The sequence below is a fragment of the Convolutriloba macropyga genome, chromosome 13 (assembly GCF_964194025.1).
Source record: "Convolutriloba macropyga chromosome 13, txConMacr16.3, whole genome shotgun sequence".
NCBI classification, from domain to species: domain Eukaryota; kingdom Metazoa; phylum Xenacoelomorpha; order Acoela; family Convolutidae; genus Convolutriloba; species Convolutriloba macropyga.
This window is the reverse complement of record NC_134480.1, coordinates 24807001-24834784: the sequence shown is the minus strand read 5'-3', so window position 1 is coordinate 24834784 and position 27784 is coordinate 24807001. Positions and strand designations below refer to the sequence as shown.

Genomic DNA, 27784 nt, shown 5'->3' with positions numbered 1-27784 from the left:
TAGTTACACCTAATTTTTTAATTGGTAGCTTAACTCAACCTCTTTCAACTGATATCTGCTTAATGCAATATTGCGATGTCCTTTTTCAGATGATGTGAGGCCAATTCTACTCGACAAACAATATGAAGCTCGGTGTACTTGTTTCATCTCTGCCTGGAATGACCTCTGCTAGAAATCTTTCGTCTTTCCTGGTACCCATCAGTCCTCTTATTAACGGCAAAGTTAACAATATACGCTCAAATATTAGATCACCAACATTACCTACAGCCACTAGGCCGAGCTGCTGCAGTTTAGCACAATCAAGGTGACTATTTGACTCCCATACTGTTATTTTCAATTACTCTGAAACTCTGATACTTATATTTTCTTTATTTTTAAAGCTCAGATTAAGTATTTTTGCTGTTCACTTTGCGTCGTGATATTCTCAGATATTAGATTGACAAAAACATAACTAAAAAGTTAGCGTTTTGCGAAAAGTTAAATGCAATTTGAAATAAATGGTATCTTAATATTCAACGCGTTACGGAATGTTACGAAATGATTTCGTATTTTAAATTTAACGTCAACATTGTCATAGAAAAAATAATTCAAGCATAGTAGGTTCTCCATTTTGTGAAATGGAAATTTTTCTCTGTGCTTACTTATTTTGTTCGCGCGGTTACGTTATGACTCCAACCACAATTTGAAGTCGTGGGATTATCACTTAAGTATTGTTCTACAAAAAGGTAATCAGAAGCTTGCACTTCTAAAGAGATCAATTCCAAGTGAAACAAAATGTACAATCTAGTCAAAAGTCACAAAATATCGGTCTTGTTGTATAGATCAAATATTTGGTATGTCAGTAAAACTATCGTCAGGCAAATGGAAAAGCTTCAGAGAAAAAGTTTAATTGGGTACAATCGCGCAGTCATTTTGCTGATAACGAATACAAAGATTGTCTTCAATCAGTAAATTTACTTCCAAACTCATATCAACTTGTCTTCATGGATCTCGTGGTCTTAAACAAGTTTTTGAGAAGTAAATTTCCATTTCGGGAAGAGCAGTTTTGGCAAATGACAAATGGACATCTCAAAAGCCGGTATAACGAGAATTTATTTTTATACATAAGCAAATGTAACCACCAGCGTTGACGATGTAATTTTTTCTACCGAGTTACAAGCTACAATTCGAAGTCACTGGCGCGTGATTTATCCATTTCTAATCCATATTCATGTCCTCTCAATTTCAAAAGAGAATATCTATTTGAATTAGCTAAGAAGAATTTAGGTACAAATCATACCCATATAGATAGAAAGTGTTTGAGAAAACAAATTCAAGCCCCGTTAGGGACGTGCTAAGCTTGGTGAAACCAAGCTCATTGAAATTCAATATTATTATTATTATTATTATTATTATTATTATTATTATTATTATTATTATTATATTGAAATTTTAGAAAATAAAAATTGCTTATGCTTCTCGTAAAATTTGGCCTCGAATTGCAGCAAATCGCGATTTTTTATATTTTGTTTATTCCAGGCCATTGGTTTCGTTTATAATATGATGCACGGGTTGAGTATATGTTAGAACATAAATCGTAGTCGCCCGTTAAAACCACAATTTTAAATCGTGGGATTATCACTCGAGCATTGTTCTAAAAAATGTAATCAGAAGCTTGCAGATTTCAGAGAACAATTACAAGTGAATCAAAAGTGTGAGTAAAATGCAATCTAGTCAAAAAATACAGAATGTTGCTCTTGTTTTGGATTAAGTTTATGGCCAGTAAAATTATCGTCAGGCAAATGGAAAAGCTTCGGAGAAAAAGTTAAAATAAATGTAATCACGCAATCATTTTACTGGTAACGAATACAATGACTGTCTTGGATCAATAAATTTACTTCCAATATCGTATCAACTTTTCTTCAGAAGCTTGCCCATCCAAGGTAATCAGAAGCTTGCTCATTACAAGTGAATCAAAAATCAAAAACAATTACAAGTGAATCAAAAACAATTACAAGTGAATCAAAAATGTGAGTAAAATGCAATCTAGTAAAAAAAAATCGCTCTTGTTTTATGGATTAAATATTTGGCCAGGAAAACTATCGTTAGGCAAATGGAGAAGCTTCAGAGAAAAGGTTTAAATAGATACAATCACGCAATCATTTTACTGATAAAGAATACAATGACTGACTTGGATCAATAATTTTACTTCCAATCTCGTATCAACTTTTCTTCATAAATCGCGTGGTTTTAAACAAGTTTTTGAGAAGTAAACTTCCACTTCGGGGAGAGGTATTTTGGCAAATGACAAATGGACATCCCAAAACACGATGCAATGAGAATTTTTTATACTCCAACGAATGTAATTGCCAGCGTTGCCGATGTATTTTCTACCGAATTACAAGCTACATTTTGATGTCACTGGCGCGTGATTTTCCAATTATACTCCATATTCAAGTCCTCCCTATTTGAAAAGAGAAGTCAGAATATCTATATGATTTAGCTAAGAAGAAATTTAGGTACAAATCATAAATATTGGCCACAAGGCGCGAGGGGGGCTAACGTACATGGAAAATGGGAGCTTTTCTTGACACCTAAGAATGAATCAGAAGTGAGATTTTATTAGTGTAACTAAGTCGGGCAAGCAAAATTAGACTTAGAAGGACAACTAAGTGGGCAAGAAACGCGTTTAAAAAATATTTACACTGAGTACGTGTTTTGCATGCGCGTTTCTAAGACTTAATCACAAACTAATACTGGCTAGTTTTTACCCTACATTTTTGAAGTATATGTTAGCCTCGTGCCCAGAACTTGGCTCGTGTCAGTTTTTGCAGTACAATTTTTTTTGTATAGCGGTTTGATCCAACTGTCAAAAGTTAGATTTTTAACTAAGTATTTTTTGCCCTAAACTTAGTGTCCTAAATTAGGTCTTTAGGTCTAAGTTCAATCTTTCAAACTAAGCTCTCTGTCTCTTCCCTGGGATCTCTGAGCTCGCGGTAAAGAGAATGTTATTAAAGGAAAAGAACCTTGGGAGGTTTTGAACCCTTAATTCACGAAGGGATTGTAGAACTATGACTTTAGATGTATCCATTTGACGAAGCGAACTGAAGAAATAGTGACGAATCCTGAGAATGCAGTTTGGGATCCAGTGAGAGAGTTCTACTTCAGAAAGTACTCCCTGTTTGAGACTCTGGGCATGGACTACGAGGACAAGGAGGCAGACGAGTTCCTCGCAAGATACTTCATGTTCCTGGGAGTATCCGTCATCGCCATGGGACTGATCTTCTGGTCCTACTACAAACCGTCATACATGCGTAAGTGCTACTCTACTTTCTAGATTTGATGAAAGAATTTTTAATGACCCCGACGTATAAATTATGAGTTGTTATATAGCACGTTACTATGTAACAAAGTGTGTGTGTGTGTGTGTGTGTGTGTGTGTGATCCCCGTCATTGATTGGGGGGCTGTTGAGCCGCGACAGCTACAAATTCGGTGACTTTCTCGGGTTCGTTTTGGATTACTGTGGGGTCTTGTGATATGCCCATCTTCTTTCGTTGATTCTTCCAGTTAGGACAGCGTAGCAGCCAGTGTTCTGTGTCCTCATCTTCTAGTCCGCAGTGTGGACAAGTCGCAGTTTCGGCTCTTCCATGTCTAGCTCTTGTAGCTTGCAGAAAAGGCGCTCGGTTCAGTCGTAGGCAATGCAGATCAACTTCTTGTGCTCTGGTTCTGTTTTCCTTGACCTTCAGCGGCTGTCCAGCGGTTAGGCGTCTATGAGGGTGGTCTGGCGGGACACGCTTGTTATAGTCGTCCAGTCTTCTTTCTTCTCTTTGCATGTTGATGTCTTCCCGTATCTCTCTTCCTGGTTTGCAAATGCTTAGGCGATCCATGGCTCTCGATCTCCAGTCTGTCCGCCACCGTGCGTCGCCCCTGGCGCGAAGCCTTCTGGGCACTTCCTTGTCCGCAACCTGTTTGAGGGGATGATCGTCGGGAGCTTTTTGACACTTGTCGAGGAGTTTTGCTGCCTTGTCCTCTCCGTCCTGTGTCAGACTGTTTAGCTCGGCTTCTGCACATGTTTGAACTGATGGGGATCCTCTTGGGGCACCGACTATTACTCTTGCTGCTTGGTTGTTGCACGTTTCCAGTTTTTCGGTTTGCGCAGCCGATAGAAACATTCCCCATACTTCGAAGGCGTAGGCTCCTCCGGGTCTTATGTAACTTCTGTAGAGGCGTCTCAGATCGGTTGCCTTTAGACCCCAGTCTCTCCCAGTCAGTGCTCTGAGTATCTGAATCCTCCTCGTCAGATTCTTTTTGGCAGCGCTCGCGTGGTCCGTGAAACGTAGTTGGCTGTCGATTTCCACTCCGAGAATCTTCGTCTTCTTTTCGTATGGGACGCTTTCGTTGAGCATCTTCAGATCTGGAGTTACTTTGCCAGCTGTCTCTCTGGGGTCCACGCTAATAACCATTGCGGCCGTTTTGTCCACTGCTATTTCTACATAGTTCTTTCTCGACCACTCCGTTACCGAATCCAGTGCTTTCTGCATCCCAGTCGCTGCATCTTCGGGCTTCCTTCCAGTGACTTGCAGGGTCAGGTCGTCTGCAAACTGGTTGACCATGACTTCCGGAGCTGAAGATTTTATAGCTTCAGGGAGATTCGAAGTGGACAAGCAATAGAGAAGAGGCGAAAGGGGGCTCCCCTGAGGCATGCCCTGCGCGAACAGCTTTGGCTTGCTCTTCTCTTCGTTCCATCGAACTGCCGCTCGTCTGTCAGACAACCACGCTCTGAGCCATCTCAGACATCTGCCTCTCAAACCCAAGAGCGCGAGATCAAGCAGAAGTCCGTTTCTCCATACTCGGTCGAAAGCTGCTCGGAAGTCAACAGCTACTAGCAGGGTTCGTTTCTTTTCTTGTAGTGCATCCATGGCGCTTTGCACTATATTGGCAATGACATCAGTGTTTGATCTCTTTGGTTGGAAGCCGGCCTGTTCGTTGGGAACTATCTTGTTTCGCCAGGCCCAGTCGCTGATTCTCCACTGTACCATTGTCTCCATGCATTTGCTCACACAGGATAGGAGGGACACTGGTCTGTATGACTTGATCCTATCGGAAGGTTTCTTCTTCTTGAGAATTGGGACGATGAGTGCTGTCCTCCACTTGGAGCAGACTCGGCTCTCCTCCCAGCTACGGTTTATAAGATATGTAACAAAGTTGCACATGCTCCTGAGAGGCAAAAATGTTGCATATACCAAGAAAGCTAGGGGACAGAATAGATCCTGGAACAGTACCACAGCGTACAGTAGTGATATGAAAGCATTTGTTTCACTGTTCAATTGTATCAGTTGCGACCTTGGTTTTGTGTATATTGATGTCATATTTGGATACGTTTTTTTGTTCCCCGCTTTTCGTTTTTTGAGCAAACCTTCGGTTATATTTGTTGTTCATCGGCTCGGTTTTTTGCCTTAGCGGTTAGAACAGTCATCAAAAGTTTGACTGCAAAACGACATCAGAAAATTCGTCCTGGACCTCATCATTAAAACTTATGCCTTTAGGACTGTCGAAAGCAAAATTAATTCAAAGTTTTCCATCCTTCGAATTTTAATTAGTGGGTCGCTTCCTTTTGAATAATAAAAAATGTTTTCTGGTGCATGGCATAGCATATCTATACACTTAAATATTTACAAAATAGTGTTAGTAAAACAGAAGTAGATAAAATTCATTTGAACTTTTGTATTATTTTTGAATATCGAAAGGCGCTAAAAATCGGAACCGTTTTTTAAAAAACTGGTTGCTCATTTTTAGCTCATTTTAATTGCAAAAGCCTTCGGCCAAATTCGTCAATTTTTCTTATTTTTTTAGTGAAATGTTCTATTTTCTCAACTGCGCTGTAAGGCGAATATACATGTTATCTGTCTTAGAAGTTTAATTTGAGTGATGCTTAATTTTGGTGCTTTTTTCCTCAAAACTGAATATTTTGTTTGAGTGATCTGTTCACACATTTTTTAATAGCCGCGAAGCGATAGCGGCTATTATTGGGGACATCGTGTTTTTTATGCAATTCAAAGGATCTGAATTGTATCGGGTCGCTGTCTTTTTTTAAAGATCTGTTCACACATTTTCATGATTTTTGAAGTCAACTTGGAGTAGTGATTTTGGTCACGCCGAAACAGGAAGTCGAGCGAAAAGGCGAGTGATTTTGCGGCGTTAAATTTTTTCTCTCTAATTTCAAAAGAGAGTGAGAAAACGGTGTTTGACTAAAAATTCGCTTTCTCGCTAGTGGTTTTATGTTCACATGCGGCAATTTCACTTTGATTTTTACTGTTTTCAATTTTTTGGATCTGATTTTTTTCTAAATGGTTTTCCTAATCTATTCATATTTCATTCTAGGCCTAGTTTTTTTGTTTGAGCCAAATTTCTCTTTCTCGCTAGTGGTTTTTTCACATGCGGCATTTTGACATTGATTTTCAGTTTTTTTATCTCATTTCTTCAGAAATGTTTTCCAAATTCACTCATAGTCCGTTCAAGGACAAGTTTCTGCTTAGTCAATGAAAATTCTTTGAATTGTACGTCAGGGAATGTCCTGCTCTGTTTTTTTCACAATTCAAAAAGTTTGAATTGTATTGGTGCGCTGTGTTTTTTTTTTAAGATTTGTTCACACATTTTTCAATGACTTTGATGTTTCAAAACGGGATAAACAGGTAAAGCCCAGCTGGCATTAAGTTCTACTAGAGGCCCAAAGTGGGCTTTAGTTGTCCTTCAAATGTTTAAAGTGGTGCAGCTGCTGGGATGGCCTTAATTTAAGGTTAAAAGGTCATTTTTAGGAGTTTTTGGGCTCGAAATGGTGCAATTTTTCATGGTTTTTTTTTTGATTTTTTGTTTTGATTAGTCCTAGGTTGAAGTTTTTAAAAGTTGATGAAGGACTTTTGTGAGACAAAATTTCTTGTTATATCCATTTTATGAGCTATATGTTTTGGTACTACAAAGACAAACACGCAAAATGATACTAATTTTTGCAATTTTTTTTTAGGTTTTTTTTTTTGAAAATTTGATTTTTTTTGAATTTTTCTAGCCCTAGGTGTCAAAGACCTCCTCTAGGGTTTGCTGAAGGGTTTGATGATAGATTACTGCATAGTTTCTTGTGGTTATGGAATGGTTTTCATGTTTTGCCATCATGAATGTTAGCATTTTTTGACAAAACATATATTTTATTTTCATATTTTCTTACTTTTATTGTCATTATTCAAGTTGTTTGTGTCCCAGGGGTCAGAAAACCTCATCAGGGGTCGGATAATAAGTTATTGAAAAATTTTCAGTCGCCATGGAATAGGTTTCAACTTTTGAATATTGCAATTTTTAGCAATTTTTTTGACAAAATTCGCATTTTTTCAGTTTTTTGAAAATGTTCATTTTTTCAGTTTTTTCAGCTTCGGGGACCAGGTAATCGCTTTTGAGGTTTGTTAATAGGGCACTGCGTAGTTTTTAGTAACAATGGATTGGTTTTTTAGACATTTTAATTTCTCGAATTTTAGTATTTGGATAAAATCTGCAATTTTTTTAAGGCTTCCTATAGTTTTTGTCAGTTTTTGATATTTATCCATTCTCAAGTGCAAGGAAACATATTCCACGTTGTGATAAAAAGTTACTGCATGGATTTTTGTTTTAATGGAATTGTTTTCAACTTTTTAACCTTTCGAATTTTAAAGTTTTTTGATAAAATTGGCAATTTTTTTCAAGTTTTTTCAAAACATTTGTATTTTATTCATTTTTCTTGCCTCAGTAGCCAGGTAACCTCATCCAGGGTTTGATTTTTTGTTATCAAATAGTTGCTAGGGGGCAATTGAATGGCTTTCAACTTTTTAATAGAACGAGTTTCTATTTTTTGAACATTGAAATTTTTTCTAAAAATTGTTGCCTATCGATCTATGAGCGAATGAGTTTTTTAATGCTTGGAATTGGGTTACTGGATAGCCTCTAGAGACACAGAAATGATTCTGGAGATATTTATATCAAGATTTTTAGAAACATTTCCTTATAATTTGCAATTGATTTCTTTTTTTTTTGATATTTTTTGTTCATATTCGAGTTAGTCGATCTTCAAGGGACAATGAATATTTTTCAGGTCTTGCAGATATTATACTGGACGGATTTCAGACAAAAAATAGTTTTGAACATAATTTTGGAAATAAGAATTTTTAAAGTGAAAAATTTCGCCTTAAGTTTAAAAGCTTCAAGAATTTTAGCAATGAGTATATTTTTTAGTTTTGATTCATTTAGTTTCTCAATTTTTTGATGATTTTGTTTGTGTTCTTATTGGCATTGTTGAATTGATCTGCTGGTCAGGTTGATTACGTCTGAGTTTTTCATTCAATTCTTCTAATTGTATTTCAGGACTTGTCCTGCTATGTTTTTTTTAATTCGTCGTCTCCATCGATGATTTTTGCTACCTGACTTCTTGGAGTTTACTTTTTTAATTTCAGCGATTTCTATTGCTTGCCTTAAGTTTAGTTAGAGGCCCAAAGTGGGCTTTAGTAGTCCTTCAAATGCTTATAGTGGTGCAGCTGCTGGGATGGCCTTAATTTAAGGCTAAAAGGTCATTTTATGAGTTTTTGGGCTCAAAATGGTGCAATTTTTCATGTTTTTTTTGATTTTTTGTTTTGATTAGTCCTAGGTTGAAGTTTTTAAAAGTTGATGAAGGCCTTTTGCGAGACAAAATTGTTTGTTTTTACCTTTTTTTGAGCTATATGTTTTGGTACTACAAACAAAAACCCCCTAATTTTTGCAATTTTTCAGGTTTTTTGAAATTTTGTCATTCTTCGAGTTTTTCTAGCCCTAGGTGTCCAGAAACCTCCTCTAGGGTTTGATAAAGGGTTCGATGATAGATTACTGCATAGTTTCTAGTGGTAATCGAATGGTTTTCATTTTTTGCCGTCATGAATTTTAGCTTTTTTTGACAAATCGTGCAATTTTTTTTCCTATTTTTTGACATTTATTGTCATTATTCAAGTTGTTTGTGTCCCAGGGGTCAGAAAACCTCATCAGGGTTGGATTCTAAGTTATTGAAAAATTTTTAGTCGCCATGGAATAGGTTTCAACTTTTGAATATTGCAATTTTTAGCAATTTTTTTGAAAAAAATTCGCATTTTTTCAGTTTTTTAAAAATGTTCATTTTTTCAGTTTTTTTCAGCTTCAGGGACCAGGTAATCGCTTTTGAGGTTTGTTAATAGGGCACTGCGTAGTTTTTAATAACAATGAATTGGTTTTTTAGACATTTTAATGTCTCGAATTTTAGTATTTTGATAAAATCTGCAATTTTTTTAAGGCTTCCTAAAGTTTTTGTCAGTCTTTGATTTTCGTCCATTCTCAAGTGCAAGAAAACATATTCCACATTCTGATAAAAAGTTACTGCATGGTTTTTGGTTCTAATTCATTTGTTTTCAACAATTTAACCTTTCGAATTTTAGAAGTTTTTTGGAAGTTTGCAATTTTTTTCAAGTTTTCCTAAAACATTTCTATTTTTTATTCTTGCCTCAGTTGCCAGGTAACCTCATCCAGGGTTTGATAGTATGTTATTAAATGGTTGCTAGGGGGCAATTGAATGGCTTTCAACTTTTTAATAGAACGAGTTTCTATTTTTTGAACATTGAAATTTTTTCTAAAAATTGTTGCCTATCGATCTATGAGCGAATGAGTTTTTTAATGCTTGGAATTGGGTTACTGGATAGCCTCTAGAGACACAGAAATGATTCTGGAGATATTTATATCAAGATTTTTAGAAACATTTCCTTATAATTTGCAATTGATTTCTTTTTTTTTTTCGATATTTTTTGTTCATATTCGAGTTAGTCGATATTCAAGGGACAATGAATATTTTTCAGGTCTTGCAGATATTATACTGGACGGATTTCAGACAAAAAATAGTTTTGAACATAATTTTGGAAATAAGAATTTTTAAAGTGAAAAATTTTGCCTTAAGTTTAAAAGCTTCAAGAATTTTAGCAATGAGTATATTTTTTAGTTTTGATTCATTTAGTTTCTCAATTTTTTGATGATTTTGTTTGTGTTCTTATTGGCATTGTTGAATTGATCTGCTGGTCAGGTTGATTACGTCTGAGTTTTTCATTCAATTCCTTTAATTGTATTTCAGGACTTGTCCTGCTATGTTTTTTTTAATTCGTCGTCTCCATCGATGATTTTTGCTACCTGACTTCTTGGAGTTTACTTTTTTAATTTCAGCGATTTCTATTGCTTGCCTTAAGTTTAGTTAGAGGCCCAAAGTGGGCTTTAGTAGTCCTTCAAATGCTTATAGTGGTGCAGCTGCTGGGATGGCCTTAATTTAAGGCTAAAAGGTCAGTTTTTGAGTTTTTGGGCTCAAATTGGTGCAATTTTTCATGTTTTTTTTGTGATTTTTTGTTTTGATTAGTCCTAGGTTGAAGTTTTTAAAAGTTGATGAAGGCCTTTTGCGAGACAAAATTGTTTGTTTTTACCTTTTTTTGAGCTATATGTTTTGGTACTACAAACAAAAACCCCCTAATTTTTGCAATTTTTCAGGTTTTTTGAAATTTTGTCATTCTTCGAGTTTTTCTAGCCCTAGGTGTCCAGAAACCTCCTCTAGGGTTTGATAAAGGGTTCGATGATAGATTACTGCATAGTTTCTAGTGGTAATCGAATGGTTTTCATTTTTTGCCGTCATGAATTTTAGCTTTTTTTGACAAATCGTGCAATTTTTTTTCCTATTTTTTGACATTTGTCATTATTCAAGTTGTTTGTGTCCCAGGGGTCAGAAAACCTCATCAGGGTTGGATTATAAGTTATTGAAAAATTTTTAGTCGCCATGGAATAGGTTTCAACTTTTGAATATTGCAATTTTTAGCAATTTTTTTGAAAAAAATTTGCATTTTTTCAGTTTTTTGAAAATGTTCATTTTTTCAGTTTTTTTCAGCTTCAGGGACCAGGTAATCGCTTTTGAGGTTTGTTAATAGCGCACTGCGTAGTTTTTAGTAACAATGAATTGGTTTTTTAGACATTTTAATGTCTCGAATTTTAGTATTTTGATAAAATCTGCAATTTTTTTAAGGCTTCGTAAAGTTTTTGTCAGTCTTTGATTTTCGTCCATTCTCAAGTGCAAGAAAACATATTCCACATTCTGATAAAAAGTTACTGCATGGTTTTTGGTTCTAATTCATTTGTTTTCAACAATTTAACCTTTCGAATTTTAGAAGTTTTTTGGAAGTTTGCAATTTTTTTCAAGTTTTCCTAAAACATTTCTATTTTTTATTCTTGCCTCAGTTGCCAGGTAACCTCATCCAGGGTTTGATAGTATGTTATTAAATGGTTGCTAGGGGGCAATTGAATGGCTTTCAACTTTTTAATAGAACGAGTTTCTATTTTTTGAACATTGAAATTTTTTCTAAAAATTGTTGCCTATCGATCTATGAGCGAATGAGTTTTTTAATGCTTGGAATTGGGTTACTGGATAGCCTCTAGAGACACAGAAATGATTCTGGAGATATTTATATCAAGATTTTTAGAAACATTTCCTTATAATTTGCAATTGATTTCTTTTTTTTTTCGATATTTTTTGTTCATATTCGAGTTAGTCGATCTTCAAGGGACAATGAATATTTTTCAGGTCTTGCAGATATTATACTGGACGGATTTCAGACAAAAAATAGTTTTGAACATAATTTTGGAAATAAGAATTTTAAAAGTGAAAAATTTTGCCTTAAGTTTAAAAGCTACAAGAATTTTAGCAATGAGTATATTTTTTAGTTTTGATTCATTTAGTTTCTCAATTTTTTGATGATTTTGTTTGTGTTCTTATTGGCATTGTTGAATTGATCTGCTGGTCAGGTTGATTACGTCTGAGTTTTTCATTCAATTCCTTTAATTGTATTTCAGGACTTGTCCTGCTATGTTTTTTTTAATTCGTCGTCTCCATCGATGATTTTTGCTACCTGACTTCTTGGAGTTTACTTTTAATTTCAGCGATTTCTATTGCTTGCCTTAAGTTTAGTTAGAGGCCCAAAGTGGGCTTTAGTAGTCCTTCAAATGCTTATAGTGGTGCAGCTGCTGGGATGGCCTTAATTTAAGGCTAAAAGGTCAGTTTATGAGTTTTTGGGCTCAAATTGGTGCAATTTTTCATGTTTTTTTTGTGATTTTTTGTTTTGATTAGTCCTAGGTTGAAGTTTTTAAAAGTTGATGAAGGCCTTTTGCGAGACAAAATTGTTTGTTTTTACCTTTTTTTTTGAGCTATATGTTTTGGTACTACAAACAAAAACCCCCTAATTTTTGCAATTTTTCAGGTTTTTTGAAATTTTGTCATTTTTCGAGTTTTTCTAGCCCTAGGTGTCCAGAAACCTCCTCTAGGGTTTGATAAAGGGTTCGATGATAGATTACTGCATAGTTTCTAGTGGTAATCGAATGGTTTTCATTTTTTGCCGTCATGAATTTTAGCTTTTTTTGACAAATCGTGCAATTTTTTTTCCTATTTTTTGACATTTGTCATTATTCAAGTTGTTTGTGTCCCAGGGGTCAGAAAACCTCATCAGGGTTGGATTATAAGTTATTGAAAAATTTTTAGTCGCCATGGAATAGGTTTCAACTTTTGAATATTGCAATTTTTAGCAATTTTTTTGAAAAAAATTCGCATTTTTTCAGTTTTTTGAAAATGTTCATTTTTTCAGTTTTTTTCAGCTTCAGGGACCAGGTAATCGCTTTTGAGGTTTGTTAATAGGGCACTGCGTAGTTTTTAGTAACAATTAATTGGTTTTTTAGACATTTTAATGTCTCGAATTTTAGTATTTTGATAAAATCTGCAATTTTTTTAAGGCTTCCTAAAGTTTTTGTCAGTCTTTGATTTTCGTCCATTCTCAAGTGCAAGAAAACATATTCCACATTCTGATAAAAAGTTACTGCATGGTTTTTGGTTCTAATTCATTTGTTTTCAACAATTTAACCTTTCGAATTTTAGAAGTTTTTTTGGAAGTTTGCAATTTTTTTCAAGTTTTCCTAAAACATTTCTATTTTTTATTCTTGCCTCAGTTGCCAGGTAACCTCATCCAGGGTTTCATAGTATGTTATTAAATGGTTGCTAGGGGGCAACATTGAAATTTTTTCTAAAAATTGTTGCCTATCGATCTATGAGCGAATGAGTTTTTTAATGCTTGGAATTGGGTTACTGGATAGCCTCTAGAGACACAGAAATGATTCTGGAGATATTTATATCAAGATTTTTAGAAACATTTCCTTATAATTTGCAATTGATTTCTTTTTTTTTCGATATTTTTTGTTCATATTCGAGTTAGTCGATCTTCAAGGGACAATGAATATTTTTCAGGTCTTGCAGATATTATACTGGACTGATTTCAGACAAAAAATAGTTTTGAACATAATTTTGGAAATAAGAATTTTTAAAGTGAAAAATTTCGCCTTAAGTTTAAAAGCTTCAAGAATTTTAGCAATGAGTATATTTTTTAGTTTTGATTCATTTAGTTTCTCAATTTTTTGATGATTTTGTTTGTGTTCTTATTGGCATTGTTGAATTGATCTGCTGGTCAGGTTGATTACGTCTGAGTTTTTCATTCAATTCTTCTAATTGTATTTCAGGACTTGTCCTGCTATGTTTTTTTTAATTCGTCGTCTCCATCGATGATTTTTGCTACCTGACTTCTTGGAGTTTACTTTTTTAATTTCAGCGATTTCTATTGCTTGCCTTAAGTTTAGTTAGAGGCCCAAAGTGGGCTTTAGTAGTCCTTCAAATGCTTATAGTGGTGCAGCTGCTGGGATGGCCTTAATTTAAGGCTAAAAGGTCATTTTATGAGTTTTTGGGCTCAAAATGGTGCAATTTTTCATGTTTTTTTTTGATTTTTTGTTTTGATTAGTCCTAGGTTGAAGTTTTTAAAAGTTGATGAAGGCCTTTTGCGAGACAAAATTGTTTGTTTTTACCTTTTTTTGAGCTATATGTTTTGGTACTACAAACAAAAACCCCCTAATTTTTGCAATTTTTCAGGTTTTTTGAAATTTTGTCATTTTTCGAGTTTTTCTAGCCCTAGGTGTCCAGAAACCTCCTCTAGGGTTTGATAAAGGGTTCGATGATAGATTACTGCATAGTTTCTAGTGGTAATCGAATGGTTTTCATTTTTTGCCGTCATGAATTTTAGCTTTTTTTGACAAATCGTGCAATTTTTTTTCCTATTTTTTGACATTTATTGTCATTATTCAAGTTGTTTGTGTCCCAGGGGTCAGAAAACCTCATCAGGGTTGGATTATAAGTTATTGAAAAATTTTTAGTCGCCATGGAATAGGTTTCAACTTTTGAATATTGCAATTTTTAGCAATTTTTTTGACTAAATTCGCATTTTTTCAGTTTTTTGAAAATGTTCATTTTTTCAGTTTTTTTCAGCTTCAGGGACCAGGTAATCGCTTTTGAGGTTTGTTATTAGGTCACTGCGTAGTTTTTAGTAACAATGAATTGGTTTTTTAGACATTTTAATGTCTCGAATTTTAGTATTTTGATAAAATCTGCAATTTTTTTAAGGCTTCCTAAAGTTTTTGTCAGTCTTTGATTTTCGTCCATTCTCAAGTGCAAGAAAACATATTCCACATTCTGATAAAAAGTTACTGCATGGTTTTTGGTTCTAATTCATTTGTTTTCAACAAATTAACCTTTCGAATTTTAGAAGTTTTTTGGAAGTTTGCAATTTTTTTCAAATTTTCCTATAACATTTCTATTTTTTATTCTTGCCTCAGTTGCCAGGTAACCTCATCCAGGGTTTGATAGTATGTTATTGAATGGTTGCTAGGGGGCAATTGAATGGCTTTCAACTTTTTAATAGAACGAGTTTCTATTTTTTGAACATTGAAATTTTTTCTAAAAATTGTTGCCTATCGATCTATGAGCGAATGAGTTTTTTAATGCTTGGAATTGGGTTACTGGATAGCCTCTAGAGACACAGAAACGATTCTGGAGATATTTATATCACGATTTTTAGAAACATTTCCTTATAATTTGCAATTGATTTCTTTTTTTTTTCGATATTTTTTGTTCATATTCGAGTTAGTCGATCTTCAAGGGACAATGAATATTTTTCAGGTCTTGCAGATATTATACTGGACGGATTTCAGAAAAAAAATAGTTTTGAACATAATTTTGGAAATAAGGGTTTTTAAAGTGAAAAATTTCGCCTTAAGTTTAAAAGCTTCAAGAATTTTAGCAATGAGTATATTTTTTAGTTTTGATTCATTTAGTTTCTCAATTTTTTGATGATTTTGTTTGTGTTCTTATTGGCATTGTTGAATTGATCTGCTGGTCAGGTTGATTACGTCTGAGTTTTTCATTCAATTCTTTTAATTGTATTTCAGGACTTGTCCTGCTATGTTTTTTTAATTCGTCGTCTCCATCGATGATTTTTGCTACCTGACTTCTTGGAGTTTACTTTTTTAATTTCAGCGATTTCTATTGCTTGCCTTAAGTTTAGTTAGAGGCCCAAAGTGGGCTTTAGTAGTCCTTCAAATGCTTATAGTGGTGCAGCTGCTGGGATGGCCCTAATTTAAGGTTAAAAGGTCATTTTATGGGTTTTTGGGCTCAAAATGGTGCAATTTTTCCTGTTTTTTTTGTGATTTTTTGTTTTGATTAGTCCTAGGTTGAAGTTTTTAAAAGTTGATGAAGGCCTTTTGCGAGACAAAATTGTTTGTTTTTACCTTTTTTTGAGCTATATGTTTTGGTACTACAAACAAAAACCCCCTAATTTTTGCAATTTTTCAGGTTTTTTGAAATTTTGTCATTTTTCGAGTTTTTCTAGCCCTAGGTGTCCAGAAACCTCCTCTAGGGTTTGATAAAGGGTTCGATGATAGATTACTGCATAGTTTCTAGTGGTAATCGAATGGTTTTCATTTTTTGTCATGAATTTTAGCTTTTTTTGACAAATCGTGCAATTTTTTTTCCTATTTTTTGACATTTGTCATTATTCAAGTTGTTTGTGTCCCAGGGGTCAGAAAACCTCATCAGGGTTGGATTCTAAGTTATGAAAAATTTTTAGTCGCCATGGAATAGGTTTCAACTTTTGAATATTGCAATTTTTAGCAATTTTTTTGACAAAATTCGCATTTTTTCAGTTTTTTGAAAATGTTCATTTTTTCAGTTTTTTCAGCTTCAGGGACCAGGTAATCGCTTTTGAGGTTTGTTAATAGGGCACTGCGTAGTTTTTAGTAACAATGGATTGGTTTTTTAGACATTTTAATGTCTCGAATTTTAGTATTTTGATAAAATCTGCTATTTTTTTAAGGCTTCCTAAAGTTTTTGTCAGTCTTTGATTTTCGTCCATTCTCAAGTGCAAGAAAACATATTCCACATTCTGATAAAAAGTTACTGCATGGTTTTTGGTTCTAATTCATTTGTTTTCAACAAATTAACCTTTCGAATTTTAGAAGTTTTTTGGAAGTTTGCAATTTTTTTCAAATTTTCCTATAACATTTCTATTTTTTATTCTTGCCTCAGTTGCCAGGTAACCTCATCCAGGGTTTGATAGTATGTTATTGAATGGTTGCTAGGGGGCAATTGAATGGCTTTCAACTTTTTAATAGAACGAGTTTCTATTTTTTGAACATTGAAATTTTTTCTAAAAATTGTTGCCTATCGATCTATGAGCGAATGAGTTTTTTAATGCTTGGAATTGGGTTACTGGATAGCCTCTAGAGACACAGAAATGATTCTGGAGATATTTATATCACGATTTTTACCAGCAATCCTTTACTATCCTTATAATTTGCAATTGATTTCTTTTTTTTTCGATATTTTTTGTTCATATTCGAGTTAGTCGATCTTCAAGGGACAATGAATATTTTTCAGGTCTTGCAGATATTATACTGGACGGATTTCAGAAAAAAATAGTTTTGAATATAATTTTGGAAATAAGAATTTTTAAAGTGAAAAATTTCGCCTTAAGTTTAAAAGCTTCAAGAATTTTAGCAATGAGTATATTTTTTAGTTTTGATTCATTTAGTTTCTCAATTTTTTGATGATTTTGTTTGTGTTCTTATTGGCATTGTTGAATTGATCTGCTGGTCAGGTTGATTACGTCTGAGTTTTTCATTCAATTCTTTTAATTGTATTTCAGGACTTGTCCTGCTATATTTTTTTAATTCGTTGTCTCCATCGATGATTTTTGCTACCTGACTTCTTGGAGTTTACTTTTTTAATTTCAGCGTTTTCTATTGCTTGCCTTAAGTTTAGTTAGAGGCCCAAAGTGGGCTTTAGTAGTCCTTCAAATGCTTATAGTGGTGCAGCTGCTGGGATGGCCTTAATTTAAGGTTAAAATGTCATTTTATGAGTTTTTGGGCTCAAAATGGTGCAATTTTTCATGTTTTTTTTTGTGATTTTTTGTTTTGATTAGTCCTAGGTTGAAGTTTTTAAAAGTTGATGAAGGCCTTTCGCGAGACAAAATTGTTTGTTTTTACCTTTTTTTTGAGCTATATGTTTTGGTACTACAAACAAAAACCCCCTAATTTTTGCAGTTTTTCAGGTTTTTTGAACTTTTGTCATTTTTCGAGTTTTTCTAGCCCTAGGTGTCCAGAAACCTCCTCTAGGGTTTGATAAAGGGTTCGATGATAGATTACTGCATAGTTTCTAGTGGTAATCGAATGGTTTTCATTTTTTGCCGTCATGAATTTTAGCTTTTTTTGACAAATCCTGCAATTTTTTTTCCTTTTTTTGACATTTATTGTCATTATTCAAGTTGTTTGTGTCCCAGGGGTCAGAAAACCTCATCAGGGTTGGATTCTAAGTTATTGAAAAATTTTTAGTTGCCATGGAATAGGTTTCAATTTTTGAATATTGCAATTTTTAGCAATTTTTTTTGACAAAATTCGCATTTTTTCAGTTTTTTTTGAAAATGTTCATTTTTTCAGTTTTTTCAGCTTCAGGGACCAGGTAATCGCTTTTGAGGTTTGTTAATAGGGCACTGCGTAGGTTTTGGTAACAATGGATTGGTTTTTTAGACATTTTATTGTCTCGAATTTTAGTATTTTGATAAAATCTGCAATTTTTTTAAGGCTTCCTAAAGTTTTTGTCAGTCTTTGATTTTCGTCCATTCTCAAGTGCAAGAAAACATATTCGACATTCTGATAAAAAGTTACTGCATGGGTTTTGGTTCTAATTCATTTGTTTTCAACAATTTAACCTTTCGAATTTTAGAAGTTTTTTGGAAGTTTGCAATTTTTTTCAAGTTTTCCTAAAACATTTCTATTTTTATTCTTGCCTCAGTTGCCAGGTAACCTCATCCAGGGTTTGATAGTATGTTATTAAATGGTTGCTAGGGGGCAATTGAATGGCTTTCAACTTTTTAATAGAACGAGTTTCTATTTTTTGAACATTGAAATTTTTTCTAAAAATTGTTGCCTATCGATCTATGAGCCAATGAGTTTTTTAAGGCTTGGAATTGGGTTACTGGATAGCCTCTAGAGACACAGAAATGATTCTGGAGATATTTATATCACGATTTTTACCAGCAGTTCCTTATAATTTGCAATTAATTTTTTTTCGTCGATTTTTCATTTTGGAGTTAATCGATCTTCAAGGGACAATGAATATTTTTCAGGCCTTGCAGATATAGTACTGGACCGATTACAGAAAAAAATTGGTTTCGAACATAATTTTTGAAATAGGTATTTTTGCCTTAACAGTTTTGAGGGAAACAGAAGGGAAACAGTTTTGCCTTAGGTTTAAAAGCTTCAAGAGTTTTAGCAATGAGTATATTTTTGCTTAGTTTTGATTCTTTTAGTTTTTCAATTTTTTGAGATGATTTTGTTTGTTCTGGCTGGCATTGTTCAATTGATCTGCTGGTCGGGTAGAGTACATCTGAGTTTTTCATTCAATTCTTAGAATTGTATTTCAGGACTTGTCCTGCTATGTGCTTTTAATTCGCCGTCTCCATCGATGATTTTTGCGACCTGACTTCTTGGAATTTACTTTTTCGATTTCAGTGATTTCTACTGCTCGCAGTTAAAATTTGTGTGCGTGACGTCATATGTTCTGCTTTTAGGTCAATTGCGTGATTTACATCACTCAAAAAATGACTTCTAAACTCACCTGACGGACTTTTTTTATGAACATTTACTAGTTAAAGATCAATATTGTGCATCTAAGTAGTGCCAAACGTATATGTCCTAATTCTTTAGTATTAGAGTCTTGAGTATTTGATTTCGAATAATAGTGTTGAAAAAGCTCAATTAGGTTTTTTCCTTAGAGAGCGTATGTGTCTCATAAAAATGGCAGTCCGAATCTAAGCAAAAAGTCTAGTGGTCTAATAAAGGACTGGTGGTCAATCTGTCTATCTTATTTCGTTAGTTGTTTCAATTCATGGAAGGCCACAGGCGTCTATCGCGGCCATTTTTCGGCAATCTGCCGGCTGTTCGATTTTCTGATTGAATTTTTATTCTGCTCCATGCCGAAACAAGAAGTGATCCGAAAAAGCAGTTAGTTTTGTGGTGCGGTAGGCGGGTTTTCACACACTAATTTATTTTGTTTACTCAATGAACATTCTTTGCATTCTCGTTCGGTATTTTCCTGCTTTTTTATTTAGCGTTATCTTTTTTCCCAACCCGTGATGTCATGCTTGCTACCTTTAAATGAGCTTTTATTCATTCAGTGATGCTATTTTTTGACTGAGATGCGTGCGTGATGCCAATTTCCACTCTTAGTCGGATGAGTTTCTTGTTCATTCGCTTAAACATGTTTCTGGTCACACTTGACGGACCACACTCTTAAAATAACTTCTGTCATTGTCTTCTGCTTACTTTTATAGGAATATTCAAAGTCAAATAGGATTATCTCACTCCAATTGAAGGTTATGAGGGCTTTTATACAGTACTTAATTTGAAATCAATTGAAGACATCACTTCAATAATTGGAAACGCAATTTTTAAGCCTTCTCGTAAGTCTCGTTCTTTTCATTTCTTAGATTGAAGGTTTACGAAGCCATCGCAGATTTTTTCGTGCAAAATTCCAGTTGTGTAGATTTGAATGGCTGGCCTCCCTTATTAGTCTATGCTAAGGATTCGCGTTGCTTAAACCCACATTAGCTTGATGACGTATTAATAAAGAAAAGCGTTCTTGTTAATTGCTCTCAAACAAAGTTTGTAGCAATTATATTAGTCCTGTCGGTCTTTTTTGCGGTTTTTCGCTTGACTGATTTTCTGTCTGACGCTTTCGTCCTCAAAAACGGGATAAACGGGTAGCGCCCAGCGGCCATTAAGTGCTCTTAGAGCCTTTCAGGTCTGTTTCAGCTCAAATTGTTGGAGACTTAGTCCTGTCGGTCTTTTTTGCGGTTTTTCGCTTGACTGATTTTGTGTCTGACGCTTTCGTCCTCAAAAACGGGATAAACGGGTAGCGCCCAGCGGCCATTAAGTGCTCTTAGAGCCTTTCAGGTCTGTTTCGGCTCAAATTGTTGGAGACTTATACTTATACTTATGGTGTGAAGGGCGGTTCTTAAAGGTTGAAGATACCCCCACTGTTGACCCCCCACTATTGTATCCCCCCAACGCGCTGTTGCGCCCCACCCCAGTGTTAATCCACCCCTCCCCCACTATTGCCACCCCCCCCCCCCCCCACTATTGCCACCCCCTCCCACTATTGCCCCCACCCCACTGTTGCGCACCCCCTCCCTCACCATCAGCCCCCCGGTAACCCCCCTCCCCATCAGCCCCCCGGTAACCCCCCTCCCCATCAGCCCCCCGGTACCCCCCCCCCCATCAGCCCCCCGGTACCCCCCCCCCCCCCCCCCCCCCGTGGCTACGTTCGGACAACCGGTCGCTAAAAACATGCAATTTTATACTAATTTTAACAATTTTTTTCAAGCTTTTTGAAAATTTTTGTCATTGTGAAGCCCTAGGTGTCAAGCGAACTCCTCTAGGGTTTTATATTAGATTACTGCATAGTTTTTAGCGGTAGTGGAATGTTTTCAACATTTTAACATCAAGAATTTTAGCATTTTCTTTGACAAAACGTGCAATTTTTTTCAATTTTTTTTATTTGTTTTTTTATTACTCACGTCTTTCCTCACGCAAGGGCCAGAAGGCGTCCTTAGGGGTTTGATAATAAGTTACTAAGAAAGTTTTTTTGCTATGGAATAGCTTTCAATTTTTTTCATATGACAAATTTTAACGATTTTTTTTGATAAAACTGCAAGTTTTTTGAGAATATTTGTCGGTTTTTAGGTTTCTTCAGCATCAAGAGCCGAAGAGACTTATCTAGGTTTTGACAATAGGTTACTGTATGGTTTCTAGACACAATGGAATGTTTTTTAAGATTTCAACACCACGAATTTTAGCGTTTTTTTTTACAAAACTTGCCATTTTTTCCATTTTTTGACATAAATTGTCATTATTCCGGTTTTTCAGCCTAACAGAAAAGCTCCGTTAGGGTTTGATAATACGTTACTGGAAAATGTTTTTTTGGCCATGAATTAGTTTTCAACTTTTATAACCACAAATTTTAGCAGTTTTTTTTTACGCAACTTGCAATTTTTTTCAAGTTTTTGAAATTTGTCAATTTTTTTTAGTTTTCTCCAGCTTCAAGAGCCACGTAACCTCTTCTAGGGTTTGATTATAGGGTAATGCATAGCTTCTAGATGTAATGGAATGTTTTTCAAGATTTCGATATCAGCATTTTTTTTTTAATATTTGCAATTTTTTCAAGTTTTTTGAATCTTTTTGAATTTTTCAAATCATTTTTTCCAGAACCAGGGTCCTAGGGACCTCCTCCAAGGTTTGATGATAAGCTCTTGCATAGTTTCTAGAGTTAATGGAATGGTTATCAATATTTAAATGACTCCAGCTTCAGCAATTTTTTGATGAAAATAAATTTTCAAATTTTTGGAAAATTATGTTCCAAGTTTATGGATCTTTATGAGCCAGTGAAACTATTTTAAGCTTGAAATAGGGTCACTGGATAGTCTTTTGAGACAATGAAATGGTTTTGAAGATTTTAATTCAAGATTTTGTTTAAATTTGCGATTGTTTTCAAAACTTTTTAATATTTTTGTCCTTTTCTGAGTTAAACGATAATTACTGGCCAACGAAGCTTTTCAAGTCTTGCAGATGGGTTACTTGACATAACTCCAGAGACAAAAAGGAAGCTTTTTTCGCAATATTTGCAAATTTTTAAATTATCAGTTTTTATTTGATTTATTTACTAACAAGGCTAGAAAACTAAAGTCGCAGAGTCCAATCAAGCTAAAGCTAGCCTCGCTAAACCGTGGCTAGCTACTAACAAAGCCAACCGCTCGCCGGTCGTATGAGAGCAATTCGCGCGACGTTAGTCGGTTATGTTTGTTCTTGGGAGCATAATTTCTTAGGAATGGTACATGATTGGGGAAAGAGGGAAGCATTCCGTCTTGTGGAGGAGCGGGAAGCAGCCGGGCTACCCGTAATTGACATAGACTACGCCCCAGTTGAGGAATTATTGCCCTACCTCCCCCCAGAATGGGGCATGTATACTTGTGATGTGGAGTCTGATTTCACATGGTACGACAGAGTATACCAATTGTACCCTGCACCTCAACCCACCCAATTTATAGGGCACAAGCCCACAATTTTGGGCGCATTTGAAGAACATCAGAGAGTGTTGAATGATGGATCAAAACTGTAGAATTGACTGTAGAAGTGCTTGAAATTTATATGAACTCTAATGTATGATTAATCAATCAACCCCTTTTCGGTCAGAGTTCAATTCACAATTTAACTACAGTGTTTTATAAAGAAAAACAGTTAGTCGCAAATTTTTTTTATTCGTGCTATAGGCGACAAAGTGGCATAGACAATGACCTGGTTACTCGACGGATTCACTTTTACTCGCTGGAATGAAGTTTGTGGAGCTTTCAATGGTGGCGCAATTTTGTTTATTTTTGTTCCTTTTCTACGGTCATTCGACGCTTAGGACCTTTTGTCCCTCCAACCTATAAAGCAGAATGGCGAGATACATAAATAGTTTTGTAGGATTTATTTCACCAATTGTCTCGCCAATTTGCTCTAAAGTCGGTTCTTGTCAAATTTCAATCTTAGGGAAAATTTTGGTAAATGGTAGGTTGTTTTGAAGCTAAAATTTTCACGACAAATAAATTAGGACAGCATCGTATTCATTTTTGTTTCTTTTTGAAGTCTGATTAGTTATTTATTCCCTGTCGAAGTTAAGCAACTTTATTGGCCCGGTCTTCTGTTAATGCAATTTTCGTCTGTTGATTTTTGGCCGGTTAATTTTTCGTCTTCTTGGTTTTTTGGGCCAATTTTGCTACTTTCAATTGATTTGTACTGGAATCGCCAATTGGCCGACAGGGAGTATAGCCGAGAACCCAAAAAGAAGAATTTAAGCCGACAACCCGACCGCCACCAAGAGCTGACACCAGTTTTAATGGCTGCTCGAATTAGTGATATTTTGACCAATCCAGTTTGTCGACCTATCAAAATTAAGGTAGGAGAAAGTTCTCTAAAATTGTTGCTAAACCCACTGGCGGCTAATCATTCTTACACCCATTTACACATTGACATGATCTCAATATCCCCAAGCTATTTTAGAAATTTTATCTTAGCAGCTCTAGTAGTAGGTTGAAGGCCACATGGTAAAGTTCGTCATAATTTATTATTGTTCCGACCCCACTTGTGGGGGAAGGAACTATATACTCAAATGGGTTTTTTTTTTTGTTCAGTGAATTTTGGCCGATCGATATATTCGTCGTAGAGAAATGTGAGTGGTATCATTAAAAAGCTGGTCCAGCGTAGAATTCAAAAGTAAAAAGATTTTTTTGAATTTCGTTTTTTTCGAGGAGTTATCGAGGATTGAAGTTTTGTGTGAACAATGGGATCTTTAGCATGATTGTTCACTTTTAGTACAATTTTCTTCAAACTAAGATCTTTTTTTACGAAAACATTAATTCAAATTTCTATAAAAAGAATACATTTTGAGTTCGTAAAAGTTGAATGCAAGGCGATAGAAAGACTAGTTCTGGTCTCATAGGGAAGTTCACTATCAAAAAAAAATCGAACTCTAATTGAGAGCCCTTTTTTTAATAAAACTTTTCTCTTTTTTGCTTTTTTAAGTCACCTAGAGACAAGTCACATTTTATATCGACGTTCTATTAATGACAAAACTCCTTTATAGTCGAATGAAGCGCAATGAACAAAAAACGTCGTTTTCAAGGAATTGCTCATGTTTTTTTTTGGCTTCGATTCTGAGTTTTCGTAATTTTGAATGAAATTTTGAATTTCTTTTTGAAGTTTTACTATTTTTTTTGGAGTCCTATGGTAGGGATTCATTGACTAACAGTGCAATATGTTCCATAATGAGCATTAAGTGAACATGTCTATTTCATTGAGGGGGCGGCTAATGGCTGTTAAGACTTAAAAAATAATTTTTCGAATTTTTTTTGAATATTAAAGAATCATAATCTTATTATAGTGAATTGTAAGTCAGTCCAGGGGTGAGAGCACCCTCTTCCTTCCTACTGCAACCAAAATTAAACTGGTTAGCGGTTTTATCTTCTATCTATTGGTTATATGACTTCAATGACAAAAAATTTCAATTTTTTAAAATTTTTTTTGGATTTTTACGTATTATTGGTTACTTTTGAAATCTTATCACATTATCCAAATATTGACAGTTCCCATTAGCTTAAAAACGATGTTCTGTGGATGACCAATAAAAATTTTAAACAAAAATTTATGGTTTAAATGGCTTCGACACGTTCTTCTTGCACTTTTCTACTGATTTTTTGGCTTTCTCCTGTTTTTTTTTTTGTTGTTTTAATAGTCATTATACTTACTGTGATCTCATAATGAATACCTATGCATGACAAACATAAATGTACTGCCACCGGGGCATCTTTGAGCGTTTTTATTGACTTCCGTTGAAAGCTATTGAATTTAATGTCTGTTAAAATAAAAATCATTTTTCGAAAATTTTATTTGAACAATAACAATTCCTAAATTTTTCTTGAACTGTTAGTGAGTTTCAGTATTGACTGGACCCACTTGCTTTTTACTGCAACTAAAAATATTCTGTTTAGCTGTTTTATCTTCTAGCTATTGGTTATATGACTTCAATGACAAAGATTTCAATTTTTTTAAATTTTTTTTTTGGATTTTTTGAATTATTGGTCACTTTTGAACTCTTTATCACATTATCCAAAGATTATTGTAATCCAATTGGCTTAGAGAGGACGTTCAGTGGATCACAGAGAAAGTTTTCAGAGAATAGCTAATGGTTTAATTGTCTTCGACACTTTCTTCTCGCATTTTTCTACTGAATTTTAGTTTTTGCTGTTTTTGTTATTGTTTTCTGTCATAAGACTTATTGTGATGTCTTTTTAACTATCTATGCATGACAGACATCATTTTCCTCCCTATGGGTTATATCTGAGCATCGTCATTGAGCTCCGATGAAAGATTGAGTTTACTGGCTGTTAAGGGTTTAAAAATAATTTTTCGAAACTTTTTTGAAATTCAACCATTCCTAATTTTTTTTCGTGAATACTCTTGGTCATTGTTGGTTCTAACAGAATCCATTTCCGTTCTACTATAGCCAAAATTAATCTGGTTAGCGGTTTTATCTTCTACCTATTAGTTTTAAAACATCAATGCCACGAGAATTCATATTTTTTTTGGGTACTTTATTTTGTTTTTCGATCCTTTTGAAATCTTATCACATCATCTTACTGCTGAGAGTCCCTATTGGTTTAGGGAAGAAGTTCAACGGATCATAAATAAAGTTTTCAGGGAAGAGCTTATGATTTGAGTTGCTTCGACATTTTCTTCAGGCACTTTTCTACTGAATTTGTGGTTTTTGCCTCTCTCTGTTGTTGTTTTCATAGTCATTAACTTGTTGTAAGGTCTTATTGATGAAATACGATTGGCAAAAAAACTTATTGTCCCCTCGAGGCATCATTTATTGTATATACTGGCTTCCGTTGAAGGCTAATGAATTTAATGGCGTTGATAATACGTGTTTTCCCGCAATTTTCGTGCGTCTAATGTATTTGTTTATATTTGTTGATTTTTTGAAATTATATTGATAAAAAAGGTTTTCCCATTGCTCCTGAAAAATTAATTTAAAATTGAAGAGTGTTTAGTGAAAAGTTCATTTTTTTAATGCCTTCGACCCTTTTGTCGCTCAATTTTTTTTCCTGAATTCGCTGTTTTTGTTCTTTAGGTAGCCGTAAATTGCTCACAGATCTCATAGGCTTGTAATTGAGGACTGAATGAATGATGTTGCTCGAAACATTCAGTATATAGCGAATAGGTTCCTTTCGTCAAATTTAACTTCTATTCATCAATCAGATGTCCCATCGAATTTCGTGTATTTCAAGAAATAACATATATATTGATATTATGTGCCACTGTTGTTTCGTTTTTCTGAACGTTTATTGAATGGCCATTTTTTGCGTTTCTTTTTCTCTTCCTTCAGAACAATCGCGTAATAACAGATCCCAATGGTTTTTAAATGTGGCCCAAGTAAACTTATTTAATCTTTCAGTATAAATCCTTCAACTGAATTAGCAGAAATAACAACTGAATTAAAAATACATATTCAGATGATAGGTATTGATTTTAATGGTAGCAAAGGTTTGTGTTTTCGCAAATCGTTTGTAATTTTTTGAGTTTCTCTTTAGTTTGTTTCTATGGCATAGTCTGACCACAGACGGGTGCTTTTGGTTTTGTAATGACTTTTTAGTAATTTATCAAGGATTTTTTTATTAAAAACCAATGTTTTTTAAGATTTTTGAATTTTCTTGGTGCAAAAAATGTTGATTAATTTTTAAGTTTCGCCTCACTGTTCGTTCTTTTTGTCGGCTTGTTACCTAGTCTCGTTAAGAAAACTTTTCATCTGCTGTATAGTTAGTAAAAGGTAAACTTGTGTAGTTAAGGTTTTATCTGACTGCATTTTGACGTTGTTACCAGGTGCTTTTAAATTTAGATATTCATTTTTTGCCGCCAAAATTTTGTTGGTGCTATTTTTTTCTAGTCTCTTCAATGTCAGGTCACGTTGGTGCTGTAATGAAGCATGGCATTAGTAATTCAATTAGTAGATAGAATGTGTAACGATTGTTTTAAACTCAAACATCTATTTTTGTTATCTCTTGATTTGGTTGACATTTTAGTCAAAAATGTAGATGAGCTCGGGTCGGAACATCATGTGCGAACGCACATTAACGAGCCGCCTTGTTAGGTAAAAAAGTTTAACCTGCACATACTTTTTGTCTGGTTTCACTGACAAATATAAATATTCAACTAAATTTTTTGCATTGAGTACAAAGTCTGGCTATTTAAAGTGCACAGATAAACGGCCGAGTGAAGCCTAATCTAGATAGGGCCGGAAATTCAGAAGAATATTCAAAGCATACAACGGTTCTTGACAATATGCTTTTTCCCTGTTCTTAACTAATTGCCAAATAGTGTGATTGGCTTAGCTTCGGGTATTATATTCTAATTATTTTTTTACTCTTGGTTATCAAATCTGCGGTAATTTTCCGCTGGAAGTCAAATAATCAACAGTTCACGAATTATAGCTAAAGCTCTCTCAATTATATAGAACAATTGCTTACCAGTGAATTATAACATTGATGAGTATTGATTTGCAATTATGACTTCGATGCCCTGTTACTGGCGCTAGATTTCACCCGCTAGAATTGAAATCAATGAATATGGTATCTACAGCTTTCCTCGGCGGCGTTTTTGATTTCCAATTTACCTGTAATTGATTTAAATCGAAAATTATTAAATTAATGTTATCATGCCCGAAGCAGTTCAGCCTATCTTTCTTGAAGC

General features: G+C 34.5%; 1 protein-coding gene across 1 annotated transcript; it reads left to right on the top strand.

Annotated features, from left to right (window-relative positions):
• Positions 1-93: 93 nt before the first annotated feature.
• On the top strand, positions 94-22714 carry LOC142352197 (uncharacterized). The gene is made up of 3 exons (XM_075404613.1): positions 94-304; positions 3061-3293; positions 22324-22714. The coding sequence occupies exons 1-3, from the start codon at positions 123-125 to the stop codon at positions 22614-22616; spliced, it is 708 nt and encodes a 235-aa protein (XP_075260728.1). The 5' UTR covers positions 94-122; the 3' UTR covers positions 22617-22714.
• The last annotated feature ends 5070 nt before the right edge of the window (positions 22715-27784 follow it).